The 26,693-nt window shown below is 39.3% G+C and overlaps 1 protein-coding gene across 5 annotated transcripts in view; it reads right to left on the bottom strand.

Moving 5' to 3' along the window:
- MYLK (myosin light chain kinase) overlaps window positions 1-26,693 on the bottom strand; it is a 219,919-nt gene that overhangs the window by 45,187 nt on the left and 148,039 nt on the right. For all 5 annotated transcript variants that reach the window (XM_054210264.1, XM_054210267.1, XM_054210266.1 and 2 more), the window contains 4 exons: window positions 20,676-20,792; window positions 17,816-17,902; window positions 4,420-4,470; window positions 2,694-2,821 (listed from right to left, as the gene is read on the bottom strand). In XM_054210264.1, the coding sequence (XP_054066239.1) occupies window positions 2,694-2,821; window positions 4,420-4,470; window positions 17,816-17,902; window positions 20,676-20,792 (383 nt within the window). The remainder of the gene's footprint in view (window positions 1-2,693; window positions 2,822-4,419; window positions 4,471-17,815; window positions 17,903-20,675; window positions 20,793-26,693) is intronic.

The following is a 26,693-nucleotide window of genomic DNA, read 5'->3' as shown; positions in this document are numbered from 1 at the left end:
CTAGTTTTTAATTGAAACAAAGCTATCATAGCATAAATGGCCAAGGAGACTTAGATTTTAATCAGTATTAGTTTGAGACATGACAGATTCTTTAAAAACCTCATAATGCTACACTGCAATTATAGAAGCCGTACACTGTGTTCTTATGAAACAGATAACATAATGTCAATGCCCTTCTTCCTCCCACCACTTCCTTCTTAGATAAGTGGCTCTTCCAACTCATTCTCAGAATTTCATTAAAAATGAAGGCTATTTAGTTTGCCTTCTCCTGTTTCATATATTCAGAGAATAAGAAATTACAAGGCTAAGAGCGGGACTTGCCCTGCTTTCTCCTCAACTGAGACAGAACACATGCATTGCTATATGCCCAAAAGTAACCTGAGAAAGATGCTCCTACAGTAACTTGAATAGAAAGTTAGCAAATGGGATTATGTAAGATTACAGTTTAAATTATACTGAAAGTTGCTCCTCCCTGCCCCCATACTTTATTCTTTTGAGATTATACCCTGGTTTATAGGTTTTGCTTCATTAGAATTAGACAAAGGGTAATAGTAATAAAAAGCTCAGTCTAGTAGACTAGATCTGTGTTATGCAGGGAAAGCCCTGAAAGGATGCTTAGTAGCTTGCAATGGTTGTGGGGAACAGGAAGCTGGACCCCTTTGTTCCCAAAAAAAAGTCACTGGTCATAATTAAGAAGCTCCAACAATCGGCAACGTTACATGATGGATTTTGTTTCTCAACTAACAAAGAGGCTTTCAAAGACTTTCCCCTTTTTAGCTGAGCACAGTTCCAGCATCCCTCCACCAGACTGCTATCATGTGCAGAAGCATGGGTCACAACTTTGTGACATTCACATTCTTCAAGCGAAAGATATTTGTCCAGAATATACCTGTGAGAGGCCACTGTGACTATCTTGAACCTGAGGGAATGGGAGGAAGGAACATGGAGAGGACAAGTCCCCCCTGCACCCTGCAGCATACAGTGGCAGGGCTGAAATTACAACTCACCACGTACTGGATCTGCTCAAATAACTACTACAAATAGCCCCCAGGAAAATTGTAAGAACGCTTGGGTGATTTTCACTTTTCAGACTGGGAATGGAATAGAGTTGAAATCAGCCGCATTTATAGAAGAGGAAGAAGTCCAAGAATAAAAAAACGTGTGGTGAAGTGTAAGTGAAAAAGAAAGCAAACTAATGTGCAGCACAGTCCATAGTAACTGGCTCCCCATTTAATTTAACAAATGAAAGACCTCTGCCCTCACTTGTCCTCCTACAGTGTTTATTAACCTTCCTCAAAGCTTTTTCTTTTCTCATTCACCTGCCATAATTAACCATTTAAAAATTTATATGTCATTTTAATGTATGATTTTTGAAATCTTTAGAATGTCTCATAGTGGATAACTAAGGAAGAAAGTATAACGATGGAAAAAATCGCACTTTACAAAGGAAAAACAATGGTGTGGAACCACAGATTATGGATCTGGTATGGGTATTATGAGCTGCTGGTCTCTGTTACTAACATAGATTTTGCATATAAAAATGGCCTTGAACTCTATGTAAACAGGTTTGTTGTATTCAACAATGAACTCAGAATTCTGCACAAACCAGAAACTCACTTTTGAGGGGCACATTTTACCCATGTGTTAAGATAGAGCTCAGCAAAACAGAACACTGAATGTCAGTGGAGCTTCTGAGACCTATTTTTTAGAAATGAATAGGCTACTTTTTAACCCCAGTCTGGAAGCTAAAGAATTTTAAGAAAATATAGGAGTTCATGAAAAAAAAACATCCTTTCCCCTAAAGTAAGAGGTTATTTGGGGTTAACAAAGATGGATACTGGAATACCCTTTGCACCAGGACACTGTTTTGAATTCTTTCAATTAAATGCTGACACATCTGGATTTAGAGTCTAAACTTGTACTAGGAGATGTTTTTATTTATGTTCTATAGAGAGCATAATGAGTTCAGAATTAAATAAACAGAATAGCAGCTACAGTACATATTTATACTTGCTTGATCCTAACATGGCACATCATCTTTCAGTTTGTACTTGCATATTGGGTTGATTTAAAGTGGTTTTATGTTCGCTAAAGCAGCTCTCTTTAGAAACTGCCCTTATGGACGCATGCAATACAGTTCAAGGAAATTAATTCAAATGGAAGGAACTTTAAACCTAAGGCTGAGGGCACTCACGGCAGCATAACTGCTGCATGGTGACATTTGTGTTGTAAGACATTTCACCCAAGCTTCTTAAATGGCACATAACTTTGGACTAAGCATCAATGAAGAAGAGGTTATTTTTGAAGGAGAGAAATGTTTCCTGTGACAGATACTTTTCAGATACCTATAGCTTTCACATGAACTATATAAGGCTTTTCTCAAAGGAACAGTCATTTGTTATAGGAGGGGACACGCAGCAACAGGTTTAAACTGTAGCAAGAAAGATTTGGGTTTGGAATTTGGAAAAAGATTCTCACTCCATGGATATTTAAGCACTGCGGTATGTTGCTAATGGAGGTTGTGAAATCTTCATCATTGCAATGTTTTCATCAGAGGTGAGGAAAACATCTGGCAGGAATGACATGGACTTTGCCAGTTCCTGGGAAAGGGAGATGGACAAGATGGGTCATTGGAGTTCCTTTCCAGCTCTACTTTTTCAATGATTGTTAAAACAGACCAGAAAACAATTTACCTGCTTACGGAATTTCATCCAGGTGCAAGTTATGGGTGCCGTTCCTACCACCTTGGCAAACAGTTCCACTGATTCACCCGCACGGACTTTTCTGTCTTCTGGGAACTGAGTAATCTGAGGAGGAGCAGCTGATGGAAAAAAAAAAAGATAAATCTCTTTAGGTGACTCTACTTTCTGTTTTTCTTAAATTTCAAACCATATGTTTCTCAGCTCAACAGTTTCAGAGCAGCATTTGAAATCCTGATTAGCAGTTATCTGTTTCTTGCAATTAAACAATTCTGTGGACATTGTTAATTCTACTGTAGTGAAGCAATAACAATCTATCCATCAGAAGTTTGGTCATGCAAGACCAAGGTACAGAAATCCAAAGGCCAAAAGTGTTAAGACCTACCACCAATTCCAAATATACGGCTTGTGAAATTTTGTGTTGGGTTTTTCAGAAAAACGTCTTTTTTCTTTTGCTCTTTGTATTTTTGCAGAATGGCTCCAGCTAACTTCATATCAATTTGCGTGGGCTGAGGGGTCTGCAAACCTGCTCCCTAATATCATCAACAGCATTCAGAAAAATTTTAGACTGGACACCTGCCTATGAAGATTCTGGCTTCAGTAGCCAGGTAAACACCATGTGGGACATCTATTAGAGAGACAAGAAAGGAAATCCATGTCTTTCTCCACCACACTCAATTTTCTCGTGAGCAATGACAGATCCTTTTGTTTGTGTATTACAGTGCTTCTTTTAAATCTTGCAGTCCCACTCATACTCCTCCATGTCTGGATCAGGTATTTCTCCTCCTCTTCCCTCTCACTGCTTGAGTATCAATAGATGGCAGAACATGTCTTTTGCTAATAGTGCTACTTCCCAACTCGGTTGTGATGCTGCGTGTGCCAGACCCCTGGTAGCTGCTAGGGACACATGCCAGAGCTATCACAGCCCAGACAACTCCAGGGTGAAACTTGCTCTGTTTGCTTTACAGGAGCAAAACAGTAAAAGGCATTCTCTAACATTAGAATGACCTCACTGCCAAATGTAACATTCTTGTCCAAAGCACAGGGCTACTGGACATGAAAAAAAGTTCTTTTTTTTTTCTTTTTCAATGTAATTAAAATAAAGTGTTGTGGGTTTTTTTCCCTAGACTTGTTCTTTGAAAAGTGTTTTTGTTTTGAAATATCTGAAGGAAACTGAGGGACACATCTGCCAAAGAAAAAAGCTTGAACAGTTTAAAAGTCTGACAAGGTTTTAAGACACTGAAAGCAGGTTCCTATAAAGGAACATTCTGGTTAACTTCAAACATAGATAGCTTTGCCTAGGAGAGTGCAAACACAGGTTACCATAATGCCAGTTATGAGGGAATGTAGAATCTACCAACTTCTCTGTGGTAGCTACTCGTGCAGAGGTGGCATTTTGTGTTACACAGAAAAATCTCTTCACTGAAGGCTACAGTGTGTTGTTACAACACTACTGCCGACATTTGGGAGGACCTTGCTATAGTTTATTAGATAGTAACTTTTTTGCAGGCTTTTAATTTAAGTCTTAGCGCAATGTAACCTTATGAACAAGTTTGAAAAATGGGCTTTACTTTCCACTTTTCTCCTCATGGAACTTCATACTCACATATGCAAACAAATTTAGTAGGCAAACAGCTGTAACTAGAAATGTGGAGTCTGTTCTTTAAAACTGTATTGGTTTATTATTTATTCTTACAGGATGACACATGCAACAAATTACCTGCTTTTGGAGGAGTCTTTGGAGCTGGTTTCTTCTTCACTGTTGCTTCACCTAGTTAATAAAAAAATTTAAAAAAAGAAGTTAATTCCAAGGTGATGTTTGGAAGGTACCAGGTTAACTGCAAAGCTTACATCTGTAGCAATGCTTTGTTGGCAGTTGAAAATCTAATTTGTTCTTTCAGCATATTAAACTCAAGAATTAAAAATACTTTTTAAAAACACTTTTATTATCCTTAATGATCTTCAGAACATTCAGTTGAAGCTGGAACTTCTAAAAGAACCAAAGCAATCTACTACACGTCTCCCATACTCTGTCATACTCTATTCCTTATAGCAGTTTAACTGAGGTGAAAACACCGGTCCAAGATCAATCTCATACTGAATTTCTGCTCACATTTCCAGCATAATCAATGTTGAATGAGGTCAATTAAAAGTCAGGTACTTAATACCACATACTACTTATACCACTTGTGAGCTAGCAAAGAAACAGTGATATACAGGCAGTAAACACTAGTATCACCCCTCTGCCTCATCCTCTTCCCTAGGCAGGGATAACTTGTTGCTATATTCACAAAATAAAGGTTCCAAACAGAATTTGAAACCTGAGCACATAAATATTGGGAAGACAATGTTCTACATATTGTGAACGGAAGGTAGAAAATAAGTAGATAAGATACGTAGGTAGAAAATGACTACTACTTATTTTTCATAAAACAAAAACAAGGGGCCACACAATTAAATGGGCAGTGGGCAGAAAAGAAATAAAAGAATTATTTTTAAATATAGCATGCATAAGCTAGGTTCACAGACAAGTAATGTTTTGCAAGACAAAAACATAAAGAGGTTCAAAAGGACAAATTCACAGGAGTTAGGTCTAGTGGTGGCCATTAAATGTAACAGTCTGGATGCCTTCAAACCACTGAATTCCAGAATTGGAGGGGTTCATTCCTTTTAGAGCACTCTCTTTTTATCTGCTGTCCTAAGCATCCTTGTCAGAGGATGGCCTCTGCTGTGAAAGAACATTTCTTATTTTCTTATGCTCAAGTAGGCAGCTTGATTGAAGCAGTCTGGATTTTAAGATATTATTGCCTCCAACAGAGGCAGTATCTGCTAAGTGCTTTTGAATATCTGGCACTAGGTGCCTAGTGATAGCCATAACAGCCTCAAAAGATTTGAATTTTTTGGTTCATTGTTTACTTAAGTTACTTCAAAGTAGCAAGAGACCGAGCAGCAAAAAAAAATCCTCAAAAATCCACCAAACCAATAAAGAGCCTTTTATTTTAACCCCCTTTGCTACAGCAAACTACAAGCTGGGCATGATACCCAGGGAACACATCACCTGATGCCTCATGAATAAGGAGCCATGAGTTGTGAACTCACTATGGAAGTCTCACGTTATAGCTCAAGCAACAGATGGATGTGAAGATTGATTTTAAGTTTTAGAGTCACTGGAGATAGTAACTGATGTGCTACAGGTTGTTACATGACTAACTGCTTTAATAAACATATAATGGTTTAGCTGTCAACACCGGTGTTTATTCAGTTCATTCTGGGGAGTATTTCGCTATGCACTGAATATAGAAAAGCTGTTGCCACCTTATTTTTGTAAACTTCTGTTTCATAGTAATTTTCTCTGAAAGTACGTTTATCTTTTATACGCTCTGTCTTCATTGATTTTGTTGGAACTAGAAACAGTCCTGGAGAGGTAAGATATTCTTGCAGTACTCATGGCTGAGTCAAAAAGAATTGTTGGATATCTCCCAAAGAAGCCTTTCTTCTATGACTGTCAGCTCAACAGAACTATTAAAGGTTTAGATTAGTACTCGTGAGGTGTTTATCCTAGTATAACTGGACCACCAGGGCATGAGCTAGGTATCTGTCCTGCCATGTTTTCCATGTGGGTTTAACCCTGTTTAAATGGAGGCCTTCAAAGAGCACGACTGCTCATTAAAGGGACCCATTACTTTTCGGGCCACAAACAGACTGACATGTACTCTGGCTGCTGTAGTAAGTGACAGCAAACATATTGCCAGCTACCCTTTCCTGCCCAAGCTATATGAGCAGTAAGTGGTGTTTTCAAAGCAGCTTTCTTCTTTGTCATTTTATGGTCACATCCTGAGCTGAAACTCTTGTTTACTTCAGGCTATAGTCATAGCAACATGGATGAAACTAAGTATATGATCAGGTGCCAGCTGGCAGGGCTGTAGAGTCTGGCCTATCATCTGCTGTTAAACATCCCTATTAATGGAAGTAATCCATTAGTTATTCATTAGATGCATAATCCCATGCAAAGTAACTCGGTTATATGATTTCAAAACATGTAAATATTTGTCTGTGTGTGTGTACATGTGCTGCATTTGACATCAGATTCTCTGCTCTTCTTTAAACCAAGAATGAAATAGCTGTTGGGTATCTCCTCAGAACTATAACGGTTTTTAATAGAAGCTAAAGCATGACATGAATTTGATTATTTCCACACTCCATTAAGCCTGATGTGAACAAAGAGCACAATGATGAGGAAAAAGCACCATTTGTCAAGTGCCATCTTGGGTTGCAGATACTATAGCAATTTTTCAGAAATGTCACTGCAGACAAATAGGAGGAAAAGCAAATTCCTTAACCCAGCACGATTTTCACTCAGCTGTCCCCTCTTGGCCTACATTGTGTATTTGTTGCAGTACCTTAGTTAACAAGCAAGGTGCTGGTGGAGTCATCACACTCTTCAGATGTTCATGTTTCATTCTAACTCTTAATACTCAAGTTTTTTTCCTCCTGACTGTCATTCTCTGCCTTTGTACAGATGGATATCTATATACCCAAATACCCCTCTCACTTTTCTCTGCCTACCATCAGTTCATCACGAAAGGTACCCCAATACCATAACGTGTTCATGCACAACCACTACAGTCAGTGACATTCAATTCATCACTGTTAAGGAATAATGTTTCTATACAGGCCAGGATGTATAATGAACCACCAGGTATTGCATTTACCCTGTAAGTGGAATAAAGGCATAGTGTCCCTCCTGGCACTGGAATAACTAAGGGCTATGCTTAAGGCAGTTTAAAAGGTTCTTACCAAAATGAAGACTTACATAGCAGTAAAGCAAAGAATAGGAACGCATCACCTCATTCAGATAGGGTACCACTTTTTATATGCAAACATAAAACCTTAAATTTTTAGTTTTTACCCACCAAGGCATTACATTCACTTAACTGGGGACACACAGACTGTCGCTGGACTTCATCAAACCATGCAGATTGCAAAGGGTTGCTGGAAGGTCTGGCTGAATATCCTGTTTTGCAGACACAAATAGCCCTGAGCAGAAATGAAAGGCAGGGGCAACATGGGAGGGGGTAAGTTCAAGGATGCGCCTCTGGGTCTCTGAAGCTGACTTCGTTGGCTAATAGCGTACACTCCACTGTTCTTAGATCTTCCTAAAGAATACCAGCTCATCTCAGGCATCTTTTTGAAATGCAACTTTTGTTTCAAAAGCTGCTGGAGACAGTTAGTGAAAAAAAAAAAATCTAATAAGATTACCCAAAGTTGACAAGGTCAAATGATTGTTTTCATTAAAATATTTGAGCCGCTCGGAAATGTTAGTTCAAGTCTGCCTCTGCTGCTTTTTAAAAAAAGACAGTTTGTCTCTCTTTTCATATTTACATTGAAACCGGGTGAAACTGAAAACCAGCCTGGAAGAAAAAGGACATAATATTCTCTCCTTAAATGAATCTCCCTTCTAGAAACAACTTAATGTAAACATTATAAGGCTGGTATTTACATAACTTTATAGGCAGGTTTGCCTCTTAGAGAGCTTGTGTCTGAGGTGGGGGGACAGACATAAACTAAAAAAGGGAAAGATCCCATGCAGGCTGATAACTGTGGGACATTTGGTTGTGCCGTTCTTTGCCCTGATGTTGAATTCGTGAGAGCAGATATATTCAGAAGCCTCCGCCTTTCTTTTTTGTTTCCCTTTTTTGGAATTTTACTAAAAATAGGCATAGCCCTCCCCTGCAATGTCTCTCTGCACAACTTGCTTTCATAAAGCATGAAATAAAACTCTTACAGTCCGAGAAAAACATCAGTACTCAAGATAGCATTTCCAACCAGTCCATAATTCCTACTATCTTCCTTGAGGGACATGCCTAAAATTACGTGCATGTCTTCTATAGTGATGGATTTCAGCACCAGGTAAACAAGTCCAGTAAATACCTAACTCCATTAACATAAGGAGCAAGACGTTTCCCTCATTTTAGCTAAGGATAGGAGAAGGGCTAATAACGTACTCTAATATTATAGTCACATAGGAAGGCATTTTCCCCTCATGCAAAACTTTTCAGGATTTCAGCTTCTGAGAGGAATCAAATTGCTTTTGTTCAGAGTTTCCTTTAAGAGAAACTGAAAAAAGAAGTCATATCTGTAACGTGTCACATATCATGGTAACAAGAACAGGAGATGGAAAACCCAGATTCACATCTCTGCTCCTTCTTCCCCATCTCACTTGAATACTTCAGACGTGTGGGATGTGACATTATGAAGTCTCTCTCTACCACATGTAAATGAATCACAGTGTAACCTCCTTCAGACCCTTCTGGGGATAGATATCAGGGTCTGAATCAAAGGTGACTGTTGTCTGTAAAGCTTCACTACTCACTGCTATTCTGGAAAGCATGGAGTGACTGACACCTAAAACTACAGAAAAAATAAAACACTTGGCCTTGTAGTCAAGGCAATGAATTATTCAGTTCTATACTTGCTTCTGTCACAGACTTCCTCAATGGTAAAAAACTCATTATAGGTATTACTTAGCCCAGACAAGATGAAATCGAAGAGAGGTGATGGCTACAATTGCAGTACAAAAAGACAACACATCATTACTTACTAATTTATTCATACATTTATGAACCTATGCTAATTCCTACAGAGAAAAATGACAGTGACAATGCATGAGCACCAGTAGCCTGAACACTTCATCAAGGTTTGAAAGCTTAAAGAGTTCCGCTTCAGTGCTTCTCAAAGAGTAAATTCCTCATACTGTTTCCAAATAACTATTTATTATCTAAATACAATACAATAGAAAGCAACTCCATCTTAAACCTGACGACAAGCAGAAATTAGAAAACTAAATGCCATACAAGTCAGTTATTTTAGTTTGCGTGTTTCAGAACAGTTTTTAATAGCCTTTTTTTTTTTCACTAAAAACAACTGTCATTTTGTTGCAACATCCCATATTTAGTTTCTAAATCATGTGGAGATTGTCCTCTAATTGAAAAGAATCCAGCCTCCTCTTTCTCAAAATAAAAATAAAAATCCAGGAAATACTCTTGCATTCCAGTCCAGAGAGAGCTAGCATATACTAGCACACTCAGAACTTCAATAATACTACATCGTACGCTGAAAGTAACTCAATATTTTAAAACAGCTTGGCTGGAGGAAAAAACAATTCCATAGCAGTTTCATAGCACAGTGCTTGAGCAATTTCTGCAATTAAAGCAAATCTGAGCAGTGCAGAAGTGATCCAATATCAAATAGAGCTGACAAACAACCCAGGTCACGTGAATTCCACTAAAAGCTCTGGTGGGAGCAAGACGACAATGTCAATTTCCAAAATATAGATTTAATTTTCATATTTCTCATGTCCTGTGAGAACAGCTACAATTAGATGTTAAAATGCTGTGCCCAAGTGTGTAGGAACAGCTGTCTCAACTAGGTGACTAGCCTGCTACCCAGCCTATTAAGTAGGAAAATACTGTCGGGTCATTTGGACATTCAGGAGCTCCAAATTATTTCAGTGGGAACAGCTAGGTGTTACGGGCTTTTGCACATTAATTAAGCCAATGGATTTAGGTTCCTGTTTTATAGAGGATAAACTTTGGTCAATGCTTCTATTACATGCCTTAGATTTGCAATTTCTAGGCAATAACTTAACTGGGAATTATTGGTGCATGGCACCTCTTCCGTTCAAGGCCACGTTGCAAAAACTGTAGTCATTTTTCTCTGCATGAGACAGTCAATAAACATTTCTGTCTTCTTCTGTCAACATACAGCTATGTAGGATGGACTTTATGAAAAACACATGGAAAATACTGTTCCGTGCCAACATTAGCTCAGAAAATGTCAGTATGGTGCGAGCTGTAAAGTAACCTGGCAAAGATTCAAAATGCATACCCGGCATCAGCTAAACGGCACTAACTGGGCATCAAGGAGAAGTGATTTACACAACAAATTAGTGTTTCTCCATTGCACTCTTTACACGTACAGTAACTGAAATTTCTTTTCATCTGTGGAGTCAAAGAACCTTCAGAGTCACGAAGTTAAAACTTACATTGCCTTTTTACTTCAGCTAATTTGGTTGGCCTCGCACCACGGCTATTTACCCTTGGACCCCAGTGCTGAGGAATGAAGTCAGCATTTTTCACATTTCATTTCACACTTTCATTATTCACAGTTTCAAAGAAATCATACCTAGGTCTTAAAAATAGCTCATGGCAATTTTATTTACATATACTAAAAGAGGAAGTTTCAGCTTCTCTTAGAAAAAAGATTTTTTTTTTTTTCCTTGAAAAAGTTTGGTCAGAAGCTTCCCTGGCAATCTAACTCACATTGTTCCAACACACTCAGTACTTGCACTCACTGTGGAGACAATGTCTTGGTGGTTCTTGCAACACACAGCCGTAGAGCAGCATGGACCTTCTGGGAAATGAATTAGGCTGTGAGAACTGGTTTAAATAACCTCATTGACCCTTAAAAGCATCTCAGACTATCCCAGGGACCAAAGAGGACAGCAGCAGCCCAGTCACCAGATCACAGCTGCTACACTGTGCTCTTATTTCTGCAATTAAAAGAGTATCTCTGACCTGATTATTGACTTCCTTAGTAACTGAGCTCTTCCCTTAGAAAGTGGCAAGTTTTATACTGAGAACAAAACAATCTGACATAAAAGGAAGATTTTGAAAGGTTTTTTATATTCATCAGTGCCGTGTTTCATATTATATAACAGAGTGGAAATTGAGAAAAAACTTGGAAGTGTTTACTGATGTAGTAATGTATTATCTAAGTTGGACACATGAAGTTTACTGTTTTAATGACATTTTCTTAAAATGGTGCTTGTTGACTTGGGTTCTCTGACAAGATTGTTTATTGAAGAGTAAATAACAGAACTGCGTGCTAATTACTTGGCCACTGACTCATAATTTTTCCATGGTAATTAAAATGCTTAGAATCCCACCCACTATGGAGAAGAATATATAAAATGATAAGGAGTCCTGTCTGACATATTTACGTTTGTGACACGCTGCTCAGCCTTGCATTCAAGTACCAACAATGTTGAGAAATCAGATCTGGGAAGATCACAGTGCAGCCTTCTAGAGGATTTGATCTGGACAATGTCAGTGGTGACATTTTATTAACAACTGTCAGCAAGAGAATGCATCGTTACTTAACCAAAAATGTGTTTGACAGGAAATCAAACAGATTTTATATAGTAGCAGATATAAAAGATTGATATCAGTAAGATATCAAATACGGCTAAGTAATTTATTTTGGGCCCCTTTACTTGAAGGTGTGTGGAGGAAGTTGCTTTCTTTGATGTAACTTTATTTTTAACGGAGCAGAAGAACTTATATGTGTGCAATCAAACTGTGCCGGGTCATCCCTTCAACGTAGTGGGTTGAATATGAGAACAGCGGCTTTAACAAGTGTATTACTCAGATGAGGGAATCCAGGATATCCTGTTAGGTTTTCATACCTCTGATTATGACAGGTGATAGTTGCCATTTCTTAATATTTACTGGAAGTAGTGCTGTGAATTAGCCCTACAAAAAACAGCGGGCCTTTCTTTCCAAACACTTGAATCCAATGCTTAGATTTAGGAGGGTTATTTTGTGAAGCATTAAAGCCAATTCTTTCCTCAGTAGCAACGACTGGGATAAAAGTTTCTTCCTACTATAGTAAAGTTATGTTGCTCTGCTCAGCCCTGGTGAAGTTTAAGAAATAGCATCTAACAGTTGTAATATGCCTTTTCTCCCAGTACATCTTTGGAAAAAAAAATCTGCCTTTTGGAAAACTCATGTTTTATGTAAATTTTTGGGATGTCAGTTTAAAAAAAATCTACGGTGTTTTGGATGTGGCATTCAAGCTATTCACAAGATTGAGGATCAAAAAAGTTGGGTTCTAGGCCTGCAAATGAATGCGTGATCTTGGCCTAATTGCTCAAGCTATGATTTACTGCTGTTTTGGTCCTCAGCATAACACGCATTAAGGAGGACAAAATTTTAGGAAGTGTGGAGTAGTAATAGATTTTTTTAAAAAGAGGTTATTTATTTATAAACCATCAAATCCTTATTTACTCATAAAAATTTCAAGCAGACTTTGATTTTTTTCCGCAGTCTCTTGGGCCAAAAAACGTTTATTTAAAGGGACTGAAGATTTTGCAGGCAGCTTTGGTAATTTAAATAAGAAATTGCCTTTAAGCCTAATTTGAAGTAACTTCTAATTTCAAGGGGTCTTGGGTGTTCAAATCCCTTTACAGCAGGTGTTTTCAAAGCTCCCTAGAGAAATGTCCAAGTGGTGAGAATTTTTAGCTTTCTACTTCTACTGCACGGTTATGTCAAACTACGAGACCCTTATATTATCCACTGATTGTTCTGGCATAGCATGGAGTATGCAGTATGATAAATAATAAAAGGTTCCAATTTTCCACTGCCTCTTCTAGTCTTTTATATTTGTGCAGAAGAAACATAACACTTTATTATTCTAGCTCAGTAGCATCTCACATCCCCCCAGCAAAGACACAAGTGACAAAGCCTAAGTCAGTACAGTCAGTGAAGAATGAACCAATTCCAACATAAAAAGGTGTCCTTCCTCCATTCTTCCTCAGGGTTGATTTCACTCAGATTCAAACCTGAATCTGTTTGTTATTCCCTGAAAAATTATTATTTATTCTATTTATCATTACAGAGTTGCATTTTGCAGGGTCGTAACAGAATACTAATTGTAAGCAAAAGCATCATAATTTTCCCAATTTGCTCGCATGGGAGCAATCTTTTTGCACGTAAACACTGCAAGCATCCATTCAGAGACATTGTCAAACACCGAATGCTACAAAGATGCCTTCACAGATTTTTTTCTGAAAATAACTGCTTATTTTAAACCAGAGTCTAGTATAAATTGCATTACAAAAGAGATAATGCCCAAAATTTTACTTACTATTGGATTTCCATAGCTTACAAACCCCAAGCTTCCAGTAATAAAATAATGTTGTCAGAACGAGTAGTCAAATGACCTGGGTCAGCAACTATTCTCACAGTGAGACAAATTCTACATATTAACATACTGAGAGCATTTGTCCTTTTTCACAAAAAGAAATGTATTGATCTTTGTTTTCAGGAACTAAAAGTTAATTACTTTCCTGTAGGTATCTAACTAGGGCAAAAACCAAGGATCACTTAGAATTTTTCTGAAGGGAGAAAAGGTTGACATAGCTGTTAACCATGAAATTTGACTTGCACTTTCTTACAGAAAATGGAAAATAAGAATTTTTTCCCCTGAGAAGTATTTCTAAAAACCATAGACTAATAGAATCATAGAATGGTTCGGGTTAGAAGGGACCTTAAAGATCATCTAGTTCCAACCCCCTTGCCATGTGACAGAGTATATAGCTTCTGTACCCCATACAGTATATACTGCTGTGACTGAATTCACTTTTCAAAATTCAGAATTTATTCATTGGGTTTATTAGGAATTTTTGTTCTCTATTTCTTCAATATCATCCCTTAGACTCTACTTGCCGTTAGGACTGTTGGTATGTGGCAAGACTAGAAGAGATCAGAGTAAAAATTTATCTCCTTACTAGATTGTGACATCTTATTTCAGTGTCATTGTTTATTAACCTTCTTTTAGAGAGGAATACAGTGAAGATTCACGAATATCTGACTTGTTAAAACCCATTCTCTTTCAGGTAAGGAACTTTAAAATCTCTACATCTGAAAGGGATTTCAGTTTCAATTTAAACTGTGAAGTCTACTGTATCACTTTTGTATATTTTGCCGCTGACAAACGTACAAATACAATACTCATTTCAGGCAAATACCCACAGTCCTTTGAGACTGAGGCTGAGATGTTAAAAAACACCTGTGGAATCTCTGCAGCCAAATCCTTTTAAAATTAAATAAGTATTTTTCCAAAGGTTTCCAAAAGCTCTTCAAAAGCCCAGCTTCCTAACATTGTCTGTGGTTACCTTGGTGTTTTCAGTGTAACAGGAAAGATGTTTTAAAGGTATTTTGGAAAAAGAGCTTATGAGAAGTTCAGCAACTTTAAACACAGATATAATATGCCATGGAACAATCTTAAGAAAACTATTCACTATTATTTCAACCTTCTTTTTCCAATCATTTCTGAAGCCAGAGTTACTAGCTTCTGTTTCACTCCCTATGTCCAATTTCCACTAAAATCAACAGCAAGACAAGCAGTGATTTCAGCAGGATGTGGATCAGGTCACGTATCCGCGTATTTAGACCTAGTTCCCAACTCACACTTTCTCCTGGGAAAGCTGCAATTGATAACACTGCTGGGAGGATCAGAAATGTATGTGTTTGTGTGTATAGAAAACGTTATTCAAAACACTATTCTGTGGAGCTTTAAATGGCGTTAAAACTTTATTTTCTTTTGATGTTCAAGAACAAAATGATTGTTCTTAATTGCTGCTATTTACAGCATTTGAAGCTCAGGTGCAGAGGTGGAGCATGTCGGTGCGACCCTTCCCACACCCCCACATGACTGGCCGGAGGGAGTTACAATGCTCAGCCAGCAGTTCAGAAATAGCAGTGGCCCAAGGCGTAGCTGTGTGTAAGTCCACAGTTCCAGAAGCACAATTATTACCTGTGATCATCAGTCAGTACAAAACTGCACTGAGTCCTGCTGAAAGTGTTCCATGCTGGAAAATCAGATTATAGTTTCTTTCTCTTTTTGTTTTCTTTGAGAGAGATGGATAAAATATTTCATGTTTCCATTAGAGCCTATCTTTACAGCTTTTTTTTAGTAACTCACATAATGGACATCTTAGACAACTTTCAAACTCCAGTGTTTGATTTAACAGATATTTGTATCCCATGGATACTTAATTTCAAAAGCAGTAGTGGTATTAGGAATTTCTAAAATGACACTATCGTGCCGCCTTTACTGTTATGTTTCCTTAAGCAAATGCATGTATGCAGACTAGCAAACATGGGAATTTCTAGCTATTTCAGCTAGTAAAGCATTTAGACTTGAAACAAAATTTAAGGATGAGCTGCTCAATGACTTTTTTGCCTCAGTCTTCACCAGCCACTCTAGCCACACCACCAAGTCACAGAAGGCAAAGGCAGGGACCGGGTTAATGAGGATCCGCCCGCTGTAAGGAGAAGACGAGGTTCGAGACCACCTAAGGTACCTGAAGGTGCACAAGGCCATGGGACCTGATGAAATTCACTCACGGGTCCTCAGGGAACTGGCAGATGAAGTTGCTAGGCTGTCCATCGTATTTGAGAAGTTGTGAAGTGTGGTGAAGTTCCCACTGACTGGAAAAGGGGAAACGTAACTCCGATTTTTAAAAAGGGAAATAAGGAAGACCCAGAGAACTACAGGCCTCACCTCTGCCCAGCAAGATCATGGAGCAGTTACTTCTGGAAACTATGCTAAGGCACATGGAAAATAAGGAAGTGACTGGTGACAGCCAACGTGGCTTCACTAAGGCCAAATTATGCCTGACAAATTTGGTGGCCGCCCACAATGGCATTACAGCGTTGGTGGATAGGGGAAGAGCAACTGACATCATCTACCTGGACTTTTGCAAAGCACTTGACACTGTCTCACACAACATCCTTGTCTCTAAACTGGAGAGACATGGATTTGATGGATGGACCACTCAGTGGATTAGGAATTGGCTGGATGTCTACACTCAAAGGGTTGCAGTCAATGGATCAATGTCCAAGTGGAAACCAGTGATGAGTGGCATTCCTCAGGGGTTGGTACTGGGACTGGTGCCAACATCTTTGTTGGCAACATGGACAGTGGGATTGAGTGCACCCTCAGCAAGTTTGCCAGCGACACCAAGCTGTGTGGTATGGTCAACATGCTGGAGGATGCCATCCAGAGGGACCTGGACAAGCTGGAGAGGTGGGCCCATGTGAATCTCATGAGGTTCAACAAGGCCAAGTACGAAGTCCTGCATGTGGGATTTGGCAATCCCAAGCACAAATGGAGGCTGGGTGGAGAATGGATTGAGGGCAGCCCTGCTGAGAAGGACATGGGAGTGTTGGTTGATGAAAAACTCAACACGAGACAGTAATGTGCGCTCGCAGCCCAGAAAGCCAACCGCACCCTGGGCTGTATGAAAAGAAGCGTGGCCAGCAGGTCAAGGGAGGTGATTCTGTCCCTCTACTCCAGTCTCATGAGACCCCACTTGGAGTACTGCGTCCAGCTCTGGAGCCTCCAACATAAGAAGAACATGGACCTGTCGGAACAGGTCCAGAGGAGGGACATGAAGATGATCAGAGGGCTGGAGAACCTCTCCTACAAAGACAGGCTGTGAGAGTTGGGATTGTTCAGCCTGGAGAAGAGAAGGCTCCGGGCAGACCTTATAGTAGCCTTCCAGTACCTAAAAGGGGCCTACAGGAAAGATGGGGAGGGACTCTTTAGCAGGGACTATAGTGATAGGACAAGGGGTAACAGTTTAAACTGAAAGAGGGTAGATTTAGATTACATACTAGGACGAAATTCTTTACTGTGAGGGTGGTAAGACACTGGAACAGGTTGCCCAGGGAAGTTGTGGATGCCCCATCCCTGGAAGTGTTCAAGGCCAGGCTGGATGGGGCTTTAAGTAAGCTGTCCTAGTGGGAGGTGTCCCTGCCCATGGCAGGGGGGTTGCAACTATATGATCTTGAAGGTCCCTCCCAACTCAAACAATTCTATGATTCTATAAGGAATGTAAAATTCACCAAACCACTCCCCATGGTCATGAAAAAAGGACAGATTATGCTACAGGACATTTCAGCCAAGATATCTTGCCTACCAATGGTAAGACACTATATTGTCTACAAAGGACACAACGTGACTTGAAGCAAACTACTCGAGAATTTCTGTGCTCTTTGGGAGGCAGACAAAAATAAATCTGTGTCATAAGTTTATTGCATCATTGTGGAAAACTGAGAATAGAGTGGGCTAGGTCTGAACTCACAGTTTCAGCACTTACTTCTAATCCCCACAAGGCAAAAACTCATTTCACATGACTTATGTGCAAGGTTAAAGAAATCCACAAGCTTCTGATACTATGCCTGCAAACAGAAGGCAATGACCACAAAATCCCAGATCACTCTTTTGTTTCCAATGAAAAGGTAGTAATCAAAATCACTGTCACTTACTCTCTGTTGGCAGCACAGGGGGAAGTGTGGTCTTAGGCTTCTTGGTCTTCTTCTCAGTAGGCTTTGAGGTCTTTGCAGATGAGGCATCTGCAATCAAAACAAATAATAAGATATAAATCCTATTTAAAAATCAATAATGAAAAAGCTGCCTGTTAACATAAGTTTGTTTTAGATCTTTCTGCAAAGTTAGAGGAAATTACTGTCCTTCTGGACTTGCTGGACTCCCATTATAAAAGAGGGAGCAGAGAAGGAGAAGCCCTCTCTGAAAGCAGCTGCACTGAGAATCTGAGAAAGCAACTAGACAAGAGGCACCATCTAAGCTGATAGGTCTATTATAACTGAATAGAACAAAGTGCAATGTGCACAAAGCTGCTTTAGGCAGTGCATGGAAGAGGGAAACAAAGGCATATTTGAAGCATCATTTCATCCAAAAGAATCTATTGCCATGTCATTCCTCTATTCCATTGTCCATGTGACCTATATAGATGAACACATTTTGAAAACTAGCTTTTCCTCTGTATGTGTAAATCTTTCCAAGAAGATATTATTACACACTGGTTCATTCCTAAAGAAAAATGGCAGAAGGGATTGACGTTTGATGGATTTCATTATTCTCAAGATCGCACATCTCATATATAGCAACTACTCAGCACTGCAGGCTCCACCGACAGCTGAAAGTCAATACAAGCTCTCTTCCATGTGTATCCCATATGACATAGACACATTTAACTAGAAGGTGCAACCTTTTTTCAGAAAGGTTGAGCATATCATATAATGCAAATCCTAATGAGCTCCACGTGTTAGATTGTTTGATCCTCACATTTCTCTTTGGAAGAAAGTTCCCAAATGTGGATTATGATCTCCATAATAGTTGTATCGATTTATAGCTTTCAAATATTCAGCTTTCAGAGGATTTGTGGATGAGGTGATAGCTATTTGAAATTGAGTTACTGAAGTAAAATACTCCTCTGATTTGAGTCCATGGGGCCAAAAGGAATATAGTTATATTTATGGTTACTTGTTGATTCTAAAAATCACCATCTGGGATCCTGACAGCAGACTGAGTAGAAGGGAGCAATTTTAATTGTTGTTTTAGATCACAATTCTAATTTAAAAATAACAGTCATCCCCTCTACCAGTCACAGACATGGGATATCAAATGGTGTCTCTCCTAAATAGATGGAGTTTGCTGTAGTGCCATTCCTCAAAAACCTCTTCTCAGCCATCCAAAGCAGCATGCCAGTAGGGAATGGAAAAGACAGGTGAGGCAGGCAGTATCAAGGTAATTCTTGTGTCCAATATTACATGAGCAGATAGCTCCTAACACCATGGGTGCCACTACCAGCGTGAGCCAGACAGCTGATGTAACTCCATTCTCATCATGGAGATGTCATGAGCCGACAGCCTCCCAGGATCAAGACTTCGCAAGCCAAAGTCTGCCTCCAGCCTCCTAGAACATGCATTATCTATCAGGAAATTGGAAGTGGGAAATATGCTAAGGGAGGCTTAAGGAAGAAAGGCAACTAGTTGAAGGAAGACGAACTCAAAGGAAAAAAAATGCTAGGGCAGCTCTGGAGAACTACTGTGTGCCAAGCACTTGATCTGATCCTTTAACCCTCTGCATCTGTGGTAGTTAAGGTGTCACAGAGTGCTAGATTTTGCTTAAAGCCTCTTCTTGATAGTCTTCTTTGAACTTCAGTGCTGGTAAAACGTCTTACTTTAAATTACAGGAATATAAACACAAGCTTATCATATATCTAAGCCAGACTATGTTGTGACCATAGTATCATCAAAGATGCTATTACAGAAAACAATATAATTAATTGTAATTATCTGTATAATTAATTCCTTTTCCAGCTACATGAAGACTGACCCTTACTGATGGAGTTAGAGGATCATGTTCTCACCTTGTGCTGTGCTACATTAGGAAAAACAAATAATACATTAGGAAAAACAAATAATACATTAGGAAAAACAAATAACATACTAGGAAAACAAATAATAGTTTTCTTTTCTAGACCTCCTGCTCCAAATACCACATGTGCAGCACAGTTGTGAAAGCTTAGTACCAAAGATCTATGTTATTGGGCTTGTTGTTTAGTTTTGTGCTATTTTTAGTTACAGTGGAAAGTATCAGAGTATTCAACGATGAGCTCACCAGAAGGTGAGCTGATAAGAAGCACATTGGGTTACTTAAAGTCTCTTAAGTCACTTAAAGTCCACGGCAGTTTTAAAAGTCCGTGCTTTCAACCTCATGACAAAATATTTGTCCAAGTCCAACACTACTTGGCAAGAGTACGGCGTCATCGGCATGACTGAGCCTGAAAACAGGTACCTCAGTCAGCAAACTGTCCATGTTCTAAGACTATGGCATACAAGGGTGGTTGAGCTGTTAGTTTGTTTATTTTTACTCACTTCCTCACTAGAAAAAACCAAATGACCAAATGTCATTGAATGCAAAGAACTGAAAAGTTCCAGGCTGAGAAATGCGCCATACATAGCCCTGAGGCAGACTGGTACCCTAGCTCACACACCGAATTCTTACGTGCTCTTAAAGAAAGCATACAGCTCAGAAGCAAATCTTGATGGGTTCAACTTATTGCTCTAAAATCCTTGTAGAAATACAGTGGGCAGCAGGAAAACATAGATTATTCCACAAAGCAGCCAGAGCCTTTTGCTCTGTACTGTCTCTGCTCATGCTCCTTTATGGTAGACATTGAATTACATATTCACTGAAAAGTGCAGGAGGGAATGGGGCAGAGTTTGGTGTATGCGGTTCATAAAGGCTGGTATTAGGAAATAAAGGGGAGAGGGAGGAAGTTCTAAGGAAGGGTTTTCCCATATCCCACAAAATACTTACCTTCTACCAGCACTTTGCAAGCACATTCAGCTTTTCCTGCTGCATTCTCAGCTATGCATTTGTATTCGCCTCCATCTTCAGGCATGGCCTTCTCGATGGTAAGTGAACATAGTGTCCCTAATACAAAGGAGGGAGAGACCAAATGGATGTTATGTTGCGGTTCACAAAAACCTTAGTGCCATTAAGAAACAGAATGCATCAAAGGATCCAGTCCTTTACTACAGGTGATCTTCACTGCTAGAAAAAGATGTTTTGTCCTTAAAAGTTCAACATCAGAATTGGAACATTGTTGATGCTAAAGAAAATGAAAACACATTGTTAGAGAAATTGAATCTTATTGCTGTTCCCTAGGATACTCAAAACTGTCCCTGCAGCCCTAAAGTGGTTAATGGATGAGAGCAGAGCAGATCCAGAGCAGAATCTCTGCTGCTGTTCTTTGTCTTATAGTAGGGATAAGAAGTCCTCACTCCGATGATCTTTTTCCAAAAGTACTAGTAGTGTAGGACTATAAATAAGAGGGCTTCTGTCAAGTGACCATCTGCAATAGTTTGATTCAGTCTTATCTCTAGTACTCCCATGAGCATCCATGTGTGAAAGGAGAACTTCAACTTAGTGCCCAAATTTAAAAATGACATTGAGAGCCATTTTCTTTTTGCTTCAATTACTCACAGAACAAGTGTCCAATATTGTAAAACATCTGTTAGAAAGTCTAATGTATCAGTGGCAATCAAATTTGTCACTGCCACAAATCCATTTCTTTTCAAACAAAAAAGCAAATTTGACTTCATTTGGTTTGCAGAAACAGGATGCGACATAAGCTCTGTAGTTACCAAGGGAAGCTTGGTATGACCCAAGGGAAATACATTTCCTCTTAAAAAATAAAACTCTGTGAACCAAAACAGAAGCTGTTCCCAGTAGTCGGGGGGATGAGGAAGGGGAACTGTGGTTTACCTAATCCCTTACGCTCACTTGCATTGCTTGGAACAATGAAATACTTTGCTCCCTGGGGAGAATCCCAATTTAAACACTCCAGACTTTCCCCTTCCAAATGTCCCTCATTAAGTAAGGGTGAAGTGTGGGCTTACTTTCTCCTTCCTCACTGGAAAGCCTGGCCCCTCCCCTAAACACAGCCTGAGACATTGAGCACTTGCACCCATTGCTGTTAGCTTGTCCAGAATGCCTCTGCCCTCTGCTTATTTCAGACACAGTAATACCTTCCCCCTTCCTCCATTTACCTTTCCTACAGTCTCTCCTAATTAATGGCAAGATTGTTTAGACATTTCCCCTGTGTCCTGAGATGTAAGGAAATTTCCCAGCATCTCTTGCAATTTCCCACCGTTGTCTTTACGTTAACTGAAGGCTGCCTTCTGTCTTACAGAGTGTCTGCTCCCAGGTTCTCTATCAAATATACCCTTTGTGATGTGGGAGATGGCACAGGCACAGGTGACACTGGTCCTTGAAAAGGATCTTGAAACATCCTTAAAAAAACACCTCTCTGTCAGAAGAACTTTGAGAGTTTACTGGCTCCCCTTGGAGACTAGACCTCAGTTCTGCCACGGCAGTTATGGTTTTGGCATTCATATTTTCCCTCATTGTAAAACTGGATGCTATTATTCAAGACACATCTTATAAAAAACATTCAAATGGTTCCAAACAAATTTGGTTTGCCAGAAACACACGGGGTGTGTGGGTTAGAAGAAAATTATTTTTTTCCCGCCTCCTCATCCTCCACAAAATCAAGAAGCTCTAAATAATGACAAAGTTCCCCCTGAGAAACAATGTGAAAACTATCTCAGAAGAGAACTGACCCCTCACTCACATGTGCTGTGCTCACCCAACCAGAGGGTGAAAAGGAAGGCCACGTGCCTTCCTTGAGGCAACTCATCTCCATGAGTCAGTCTGAGCCAAAAATGTCACGAGCTGCAGTTCCATTCCAAATGGAGGAGGGACACTAGAAAAGTATTTTTGCAGGCATCTAGCAAATATAAATTCATGTGTCTCTGATGTTTAAAGAGACTGGAGAGCAAGCCAAAGATAACTTCCAGTCTAAGGATTTGCATGAATCTATATAACATGATTAGATGACATAGACACATACATATGAAGGAGATCTCTGGTCACCTTACTGCAGGGAAGGAGTCTGGCTTGTAGGGATAACTGGACCACTAAGGGACTGGAACAAAGCAGCAATTACTTTAGTTTTTGATGGAGTTTTCTACCTGCTTAAAAGCCCTTCCTCACCTGCACGCTAATCAGCTCACTGAAGACTAAAGTGACGCAGGGTCATTCCTCACCACTCACACTGTTGCGGTGTTGTCCATACATCATGCTGCAGCAATATAAGTTAACACCTTATGAGAAACAATTCCTTATGCAGCATATGCAAACAGAAACATTCCACCCTAACAATAATTCATTCCCCATAATTAGACTAAAATCTAGAAGCAAATCCTAGGGTTTTCTCATGACAATCCTCGACTTGCCATGTGCATTTAGTGCTCTGTTAGTTTTGCTTTTAGAATCTAGCCCTGGCCAGGCTGTATGGCAGGGGTCTGATCGCAGCTCCATTTGGCTTATTCCACTGGAAGCAGAGTCCTCACGAAATAATGTCAGTCTTCCTCATTCCAAAAGAATATTTATATGTGTTGAATTTTAATGATGTTATTTTGTGAGAAAAAGGATGAAGGAAATCTGTTTTTTCAAGGGCTGCATCTTTTTTCTCCTGACTTCGAACGTTCTGCAGCAATAATCTGTATCCTATTGCCCTCCACTTCATACTCCCCAGCAACTATGCTGGAACAGCACAAAGTACATGGGGATTGCTGGGCTTGTTCCTACCAATAGATGCAATGATGGTATTCTGCCCTCAGTGGAGGAGTGAAGGGGGAATGAGATAATTTGGGTTATTCTCTTTATTTAGCCACAAGTTTTCATGAAACTGTGGACTACTAGGACTTAGTGTGAAATTAGCCAATGGTTCAAAATAGCCAGCCTGAGTCGGGACTATAAGGGGTGGCTGAGAGAACACATGGTTGTAGAAACCTCATTTTCTTAGAAAACCAGAAAAAAAACCCCACCCCAACAGGCAAAACTTCATGAGATTTCATATGGACAGGAAACTCTCCAATAGGCCTATGTTCTGTGATCTAGAGCGACAGTCAATTCCCGGGGCTAGAAGGCCAAAAGTCTTTCAATGAAGTATTTGCTATTTCCTCTGCAAAAACTCTTCATGACCTGAAACAAGCTTATTCTCTCAAAACTGCAAGAAAGCCCAGACTGGTTACTCCAGTTGGATATTCTGAATCCTGGCACTTCACAAATCCCAGTCAACTAAAAGAATTTGCTATCAATTTTGTTCCCCGATCACTCAATTACTTCATTTTTTTTTTTTTTTTAGGAACCAGCCTATGGACAGGATTGGAGTAAACATGAATACTGGGATCTTCCACTTAGGCAGTGGAACTGGTGCAGCCAGAGAAGCTGACAGTTTACTGGAGGCTCTGGCTTAGATACACAAAGCCTTTCCCTTGCATTTTGAGCTATTAAAGGGTTTTCTGACTTACTCAAAAATAGTGCAAGCCAGTTTAAAATATCTCTAGGCTTCTGCATTCTTTCCATGAAACTCCACAGAATGTCAACTTCGGATATAAAACAAATACACAAACCAACAAAAAACCAGCTCTGGAGTCTAATTCCCCACACTGGCATCTAGCTGGCCAACCTCCTGACTCCTCTCTATGATGCAGACTGAAGTTTATGTCTTTCTCATTTGTATCCCATGGGATAAAGAAGTACTATGGAGTATTTAGGCAATATTAATAAATACTAGGCCATGAGAAAGTGTTCCTCGGAGACGTAAAACATTTGTTAAGGAAGTCGTTGTCCCACTGGTGTTAATTTTCTAATAAATCACAAATTGTCTGGGAAAGTACAAATATGTGGGAGTGTCACAGCCGTGTTTAAAAATGGTAAGTGGGTTGACCTAGAAAATATTGACTACAATTACAATAAGTACAGAAAAAGTAGTGAGAAAACTCACTTGAGTTTCTGAAAAGAAAAATTGTCAAATTTAATTATTGCTAATTGATACAGTTTTAAGGAAAACAATGTAAGAAACCTACTTTCATTATTCATGAGATCACACATTTAACTGCCAAATGTATCTGTGTAAAGGTAATTTTCTTAGTCTTTACTGAAATATTTGTGTTATCTCACACGACTCTGCTTGTAATTAATGCTATATTACTGTATTAATGCCATTCATGTTAGGAGGAGTTAGAGCTGCCAAAATAAAGATCTCATGAAGGAGGTGACAATAGGAAATCATCACTTGGTGTGTTTCTGGTGGATTTCCTCTGTGAGCAGACTAGAACCAAAGTTATTCAATATTTTAATCTGTGATGTAGAAGTATTCATAAGTTAATGTTAATAAGCTTACAGATAATACAAAGAACATTGGAAAGGGAAAAGACAGAAAGAGAGAAAACAGGGCAGTCCTCAAAATCAGTCTCACTTGTTAAACTGTGTCCAATTCACTCAAAGAACATGGGGGTTAAGATAGTGAAATGACAAGCATCCAGTGACAGCAAGGGATGCTCTATTTTCAGGTTTAAATGTTTAATACAGAAGTGACAAACACGAGCTCCGTTGTTGTGAGGTAGAAAGAGGACCAACGACCTCCAGTAAGCACAGCAGTAGGAAGGTGACCTCCATCTCACTGATGATACAGGCACATGGTTGTGCTGCCTATTTTCTAAATAGGATAATAAACCAACAAACAGCAACTGAAGGGGAGGTATTACATAGAAAAATAAAAGAAAACAACCCCAAGCCTCCACGGGCTGGATGAAGTGCATCATGGAGAGAAGGTTAGTAAGAGCTTGGCTTGTCAAGTTTCGGAAAAAAGAGAGATAGAGAGGTATCTTGATTACAGAGTCAAAGCCATTCTGTCGAATGGCTCTTTAGCTTAGCAGAGAAAGGAAATGCCTATGGAAAATAAATTCAAATTAGAAAGAAGACATTGCTTTGTTTCTTAATTTAAAAACAAAACACTTATAAGAATAATTGGACATTGCAATAAATTACCAGTGATTATAGCAAATGTCTCTCTTTTGCTCTATTTAAACCAACATGCATTTCTGGAAGAAGGAAGATTCAGACAAAAATGGCAGCACAGAGGGAAATTTTGTGGCATGTGACAAACATGGATTGTGTCAGATCTGATGCTCACACAATCTCCCTAGCCTTAAACTTTCTGAAGAAGCATTTTTTAAGCTGCACAATCCATTTACTTTCAGCAGTACATAGAGTTGTGTTAATTACACACCAAGCTCTCGCTCAAAGTTAATTAAAAAGAAATCAAAAAAATTATGGCAGATCCTAGTTAGACTGACAGACACAGACTTGCACAACTGATAGGAAGATTTAGGAGTTAAGTCACAAGAAAGTTGTTAAGGCATTATTGCTAACAAGATTACCAACTCTTTGTGCTGCCAAGACACTTAGGAAGAAAAAAACGCTTACACAAAGCAACACAAATTCTGGGCATTTTCTAAGCTACACCGTCACTGCTACCTGTGCCTATATTAAGTAGTTCCTGTTCAATCTATATAGTAACATGGTACTAAATCTAGCCAAAAAAAAAAAAAAAAAAAAAAAAGCAGAGCAAGCCGATTTTAAAAATCGCAAGTTTGCCAGTTTTGACTTCTATTCACTGTGCACCTCAATTCTCCAGTCTAGTAAGGATGCAGCTTCCAAACCCCTTTCACTAGTATCTTCTAGAACAACTTTTGTAACCACACAAAAATTTTCTATCTGGGTTTTCTGTCCAAGAGTGAGTCACCTAGCAGGACACTGGCACAGGGCACTGCTGTGCCAAGTACTATACAAATGTAAAACAAAATGGTTCCTGCTCTAAAGAGTTCACCGTGTGAGGAAGTTTGTTCTACTCAGTCCTTATATGTCTAACTCCACTGTAACGTCGGCTAGAGCCTTACTAAAACCTTTTTTTGCAAACAA

This window comes from Rissa tridactyla, chromosome 7 (genome assembly GCF_028500815.1).
Source record: "Rissa tridactyla isolate bRisTri1 chromosome 7, bRisTri1.patW.cur.20221130, whole genome shotgun sequence".
Taxonomy (NCBI): domain Eukaryota; kingdom Metazoa; phylum Chordata; class Aves; order Charadriiformes; family Laridae; genus Rissa; species Rissa tridactyla.
This window is presented reverse-complemented; position numbering and strand designations above follow the sequence as displayed.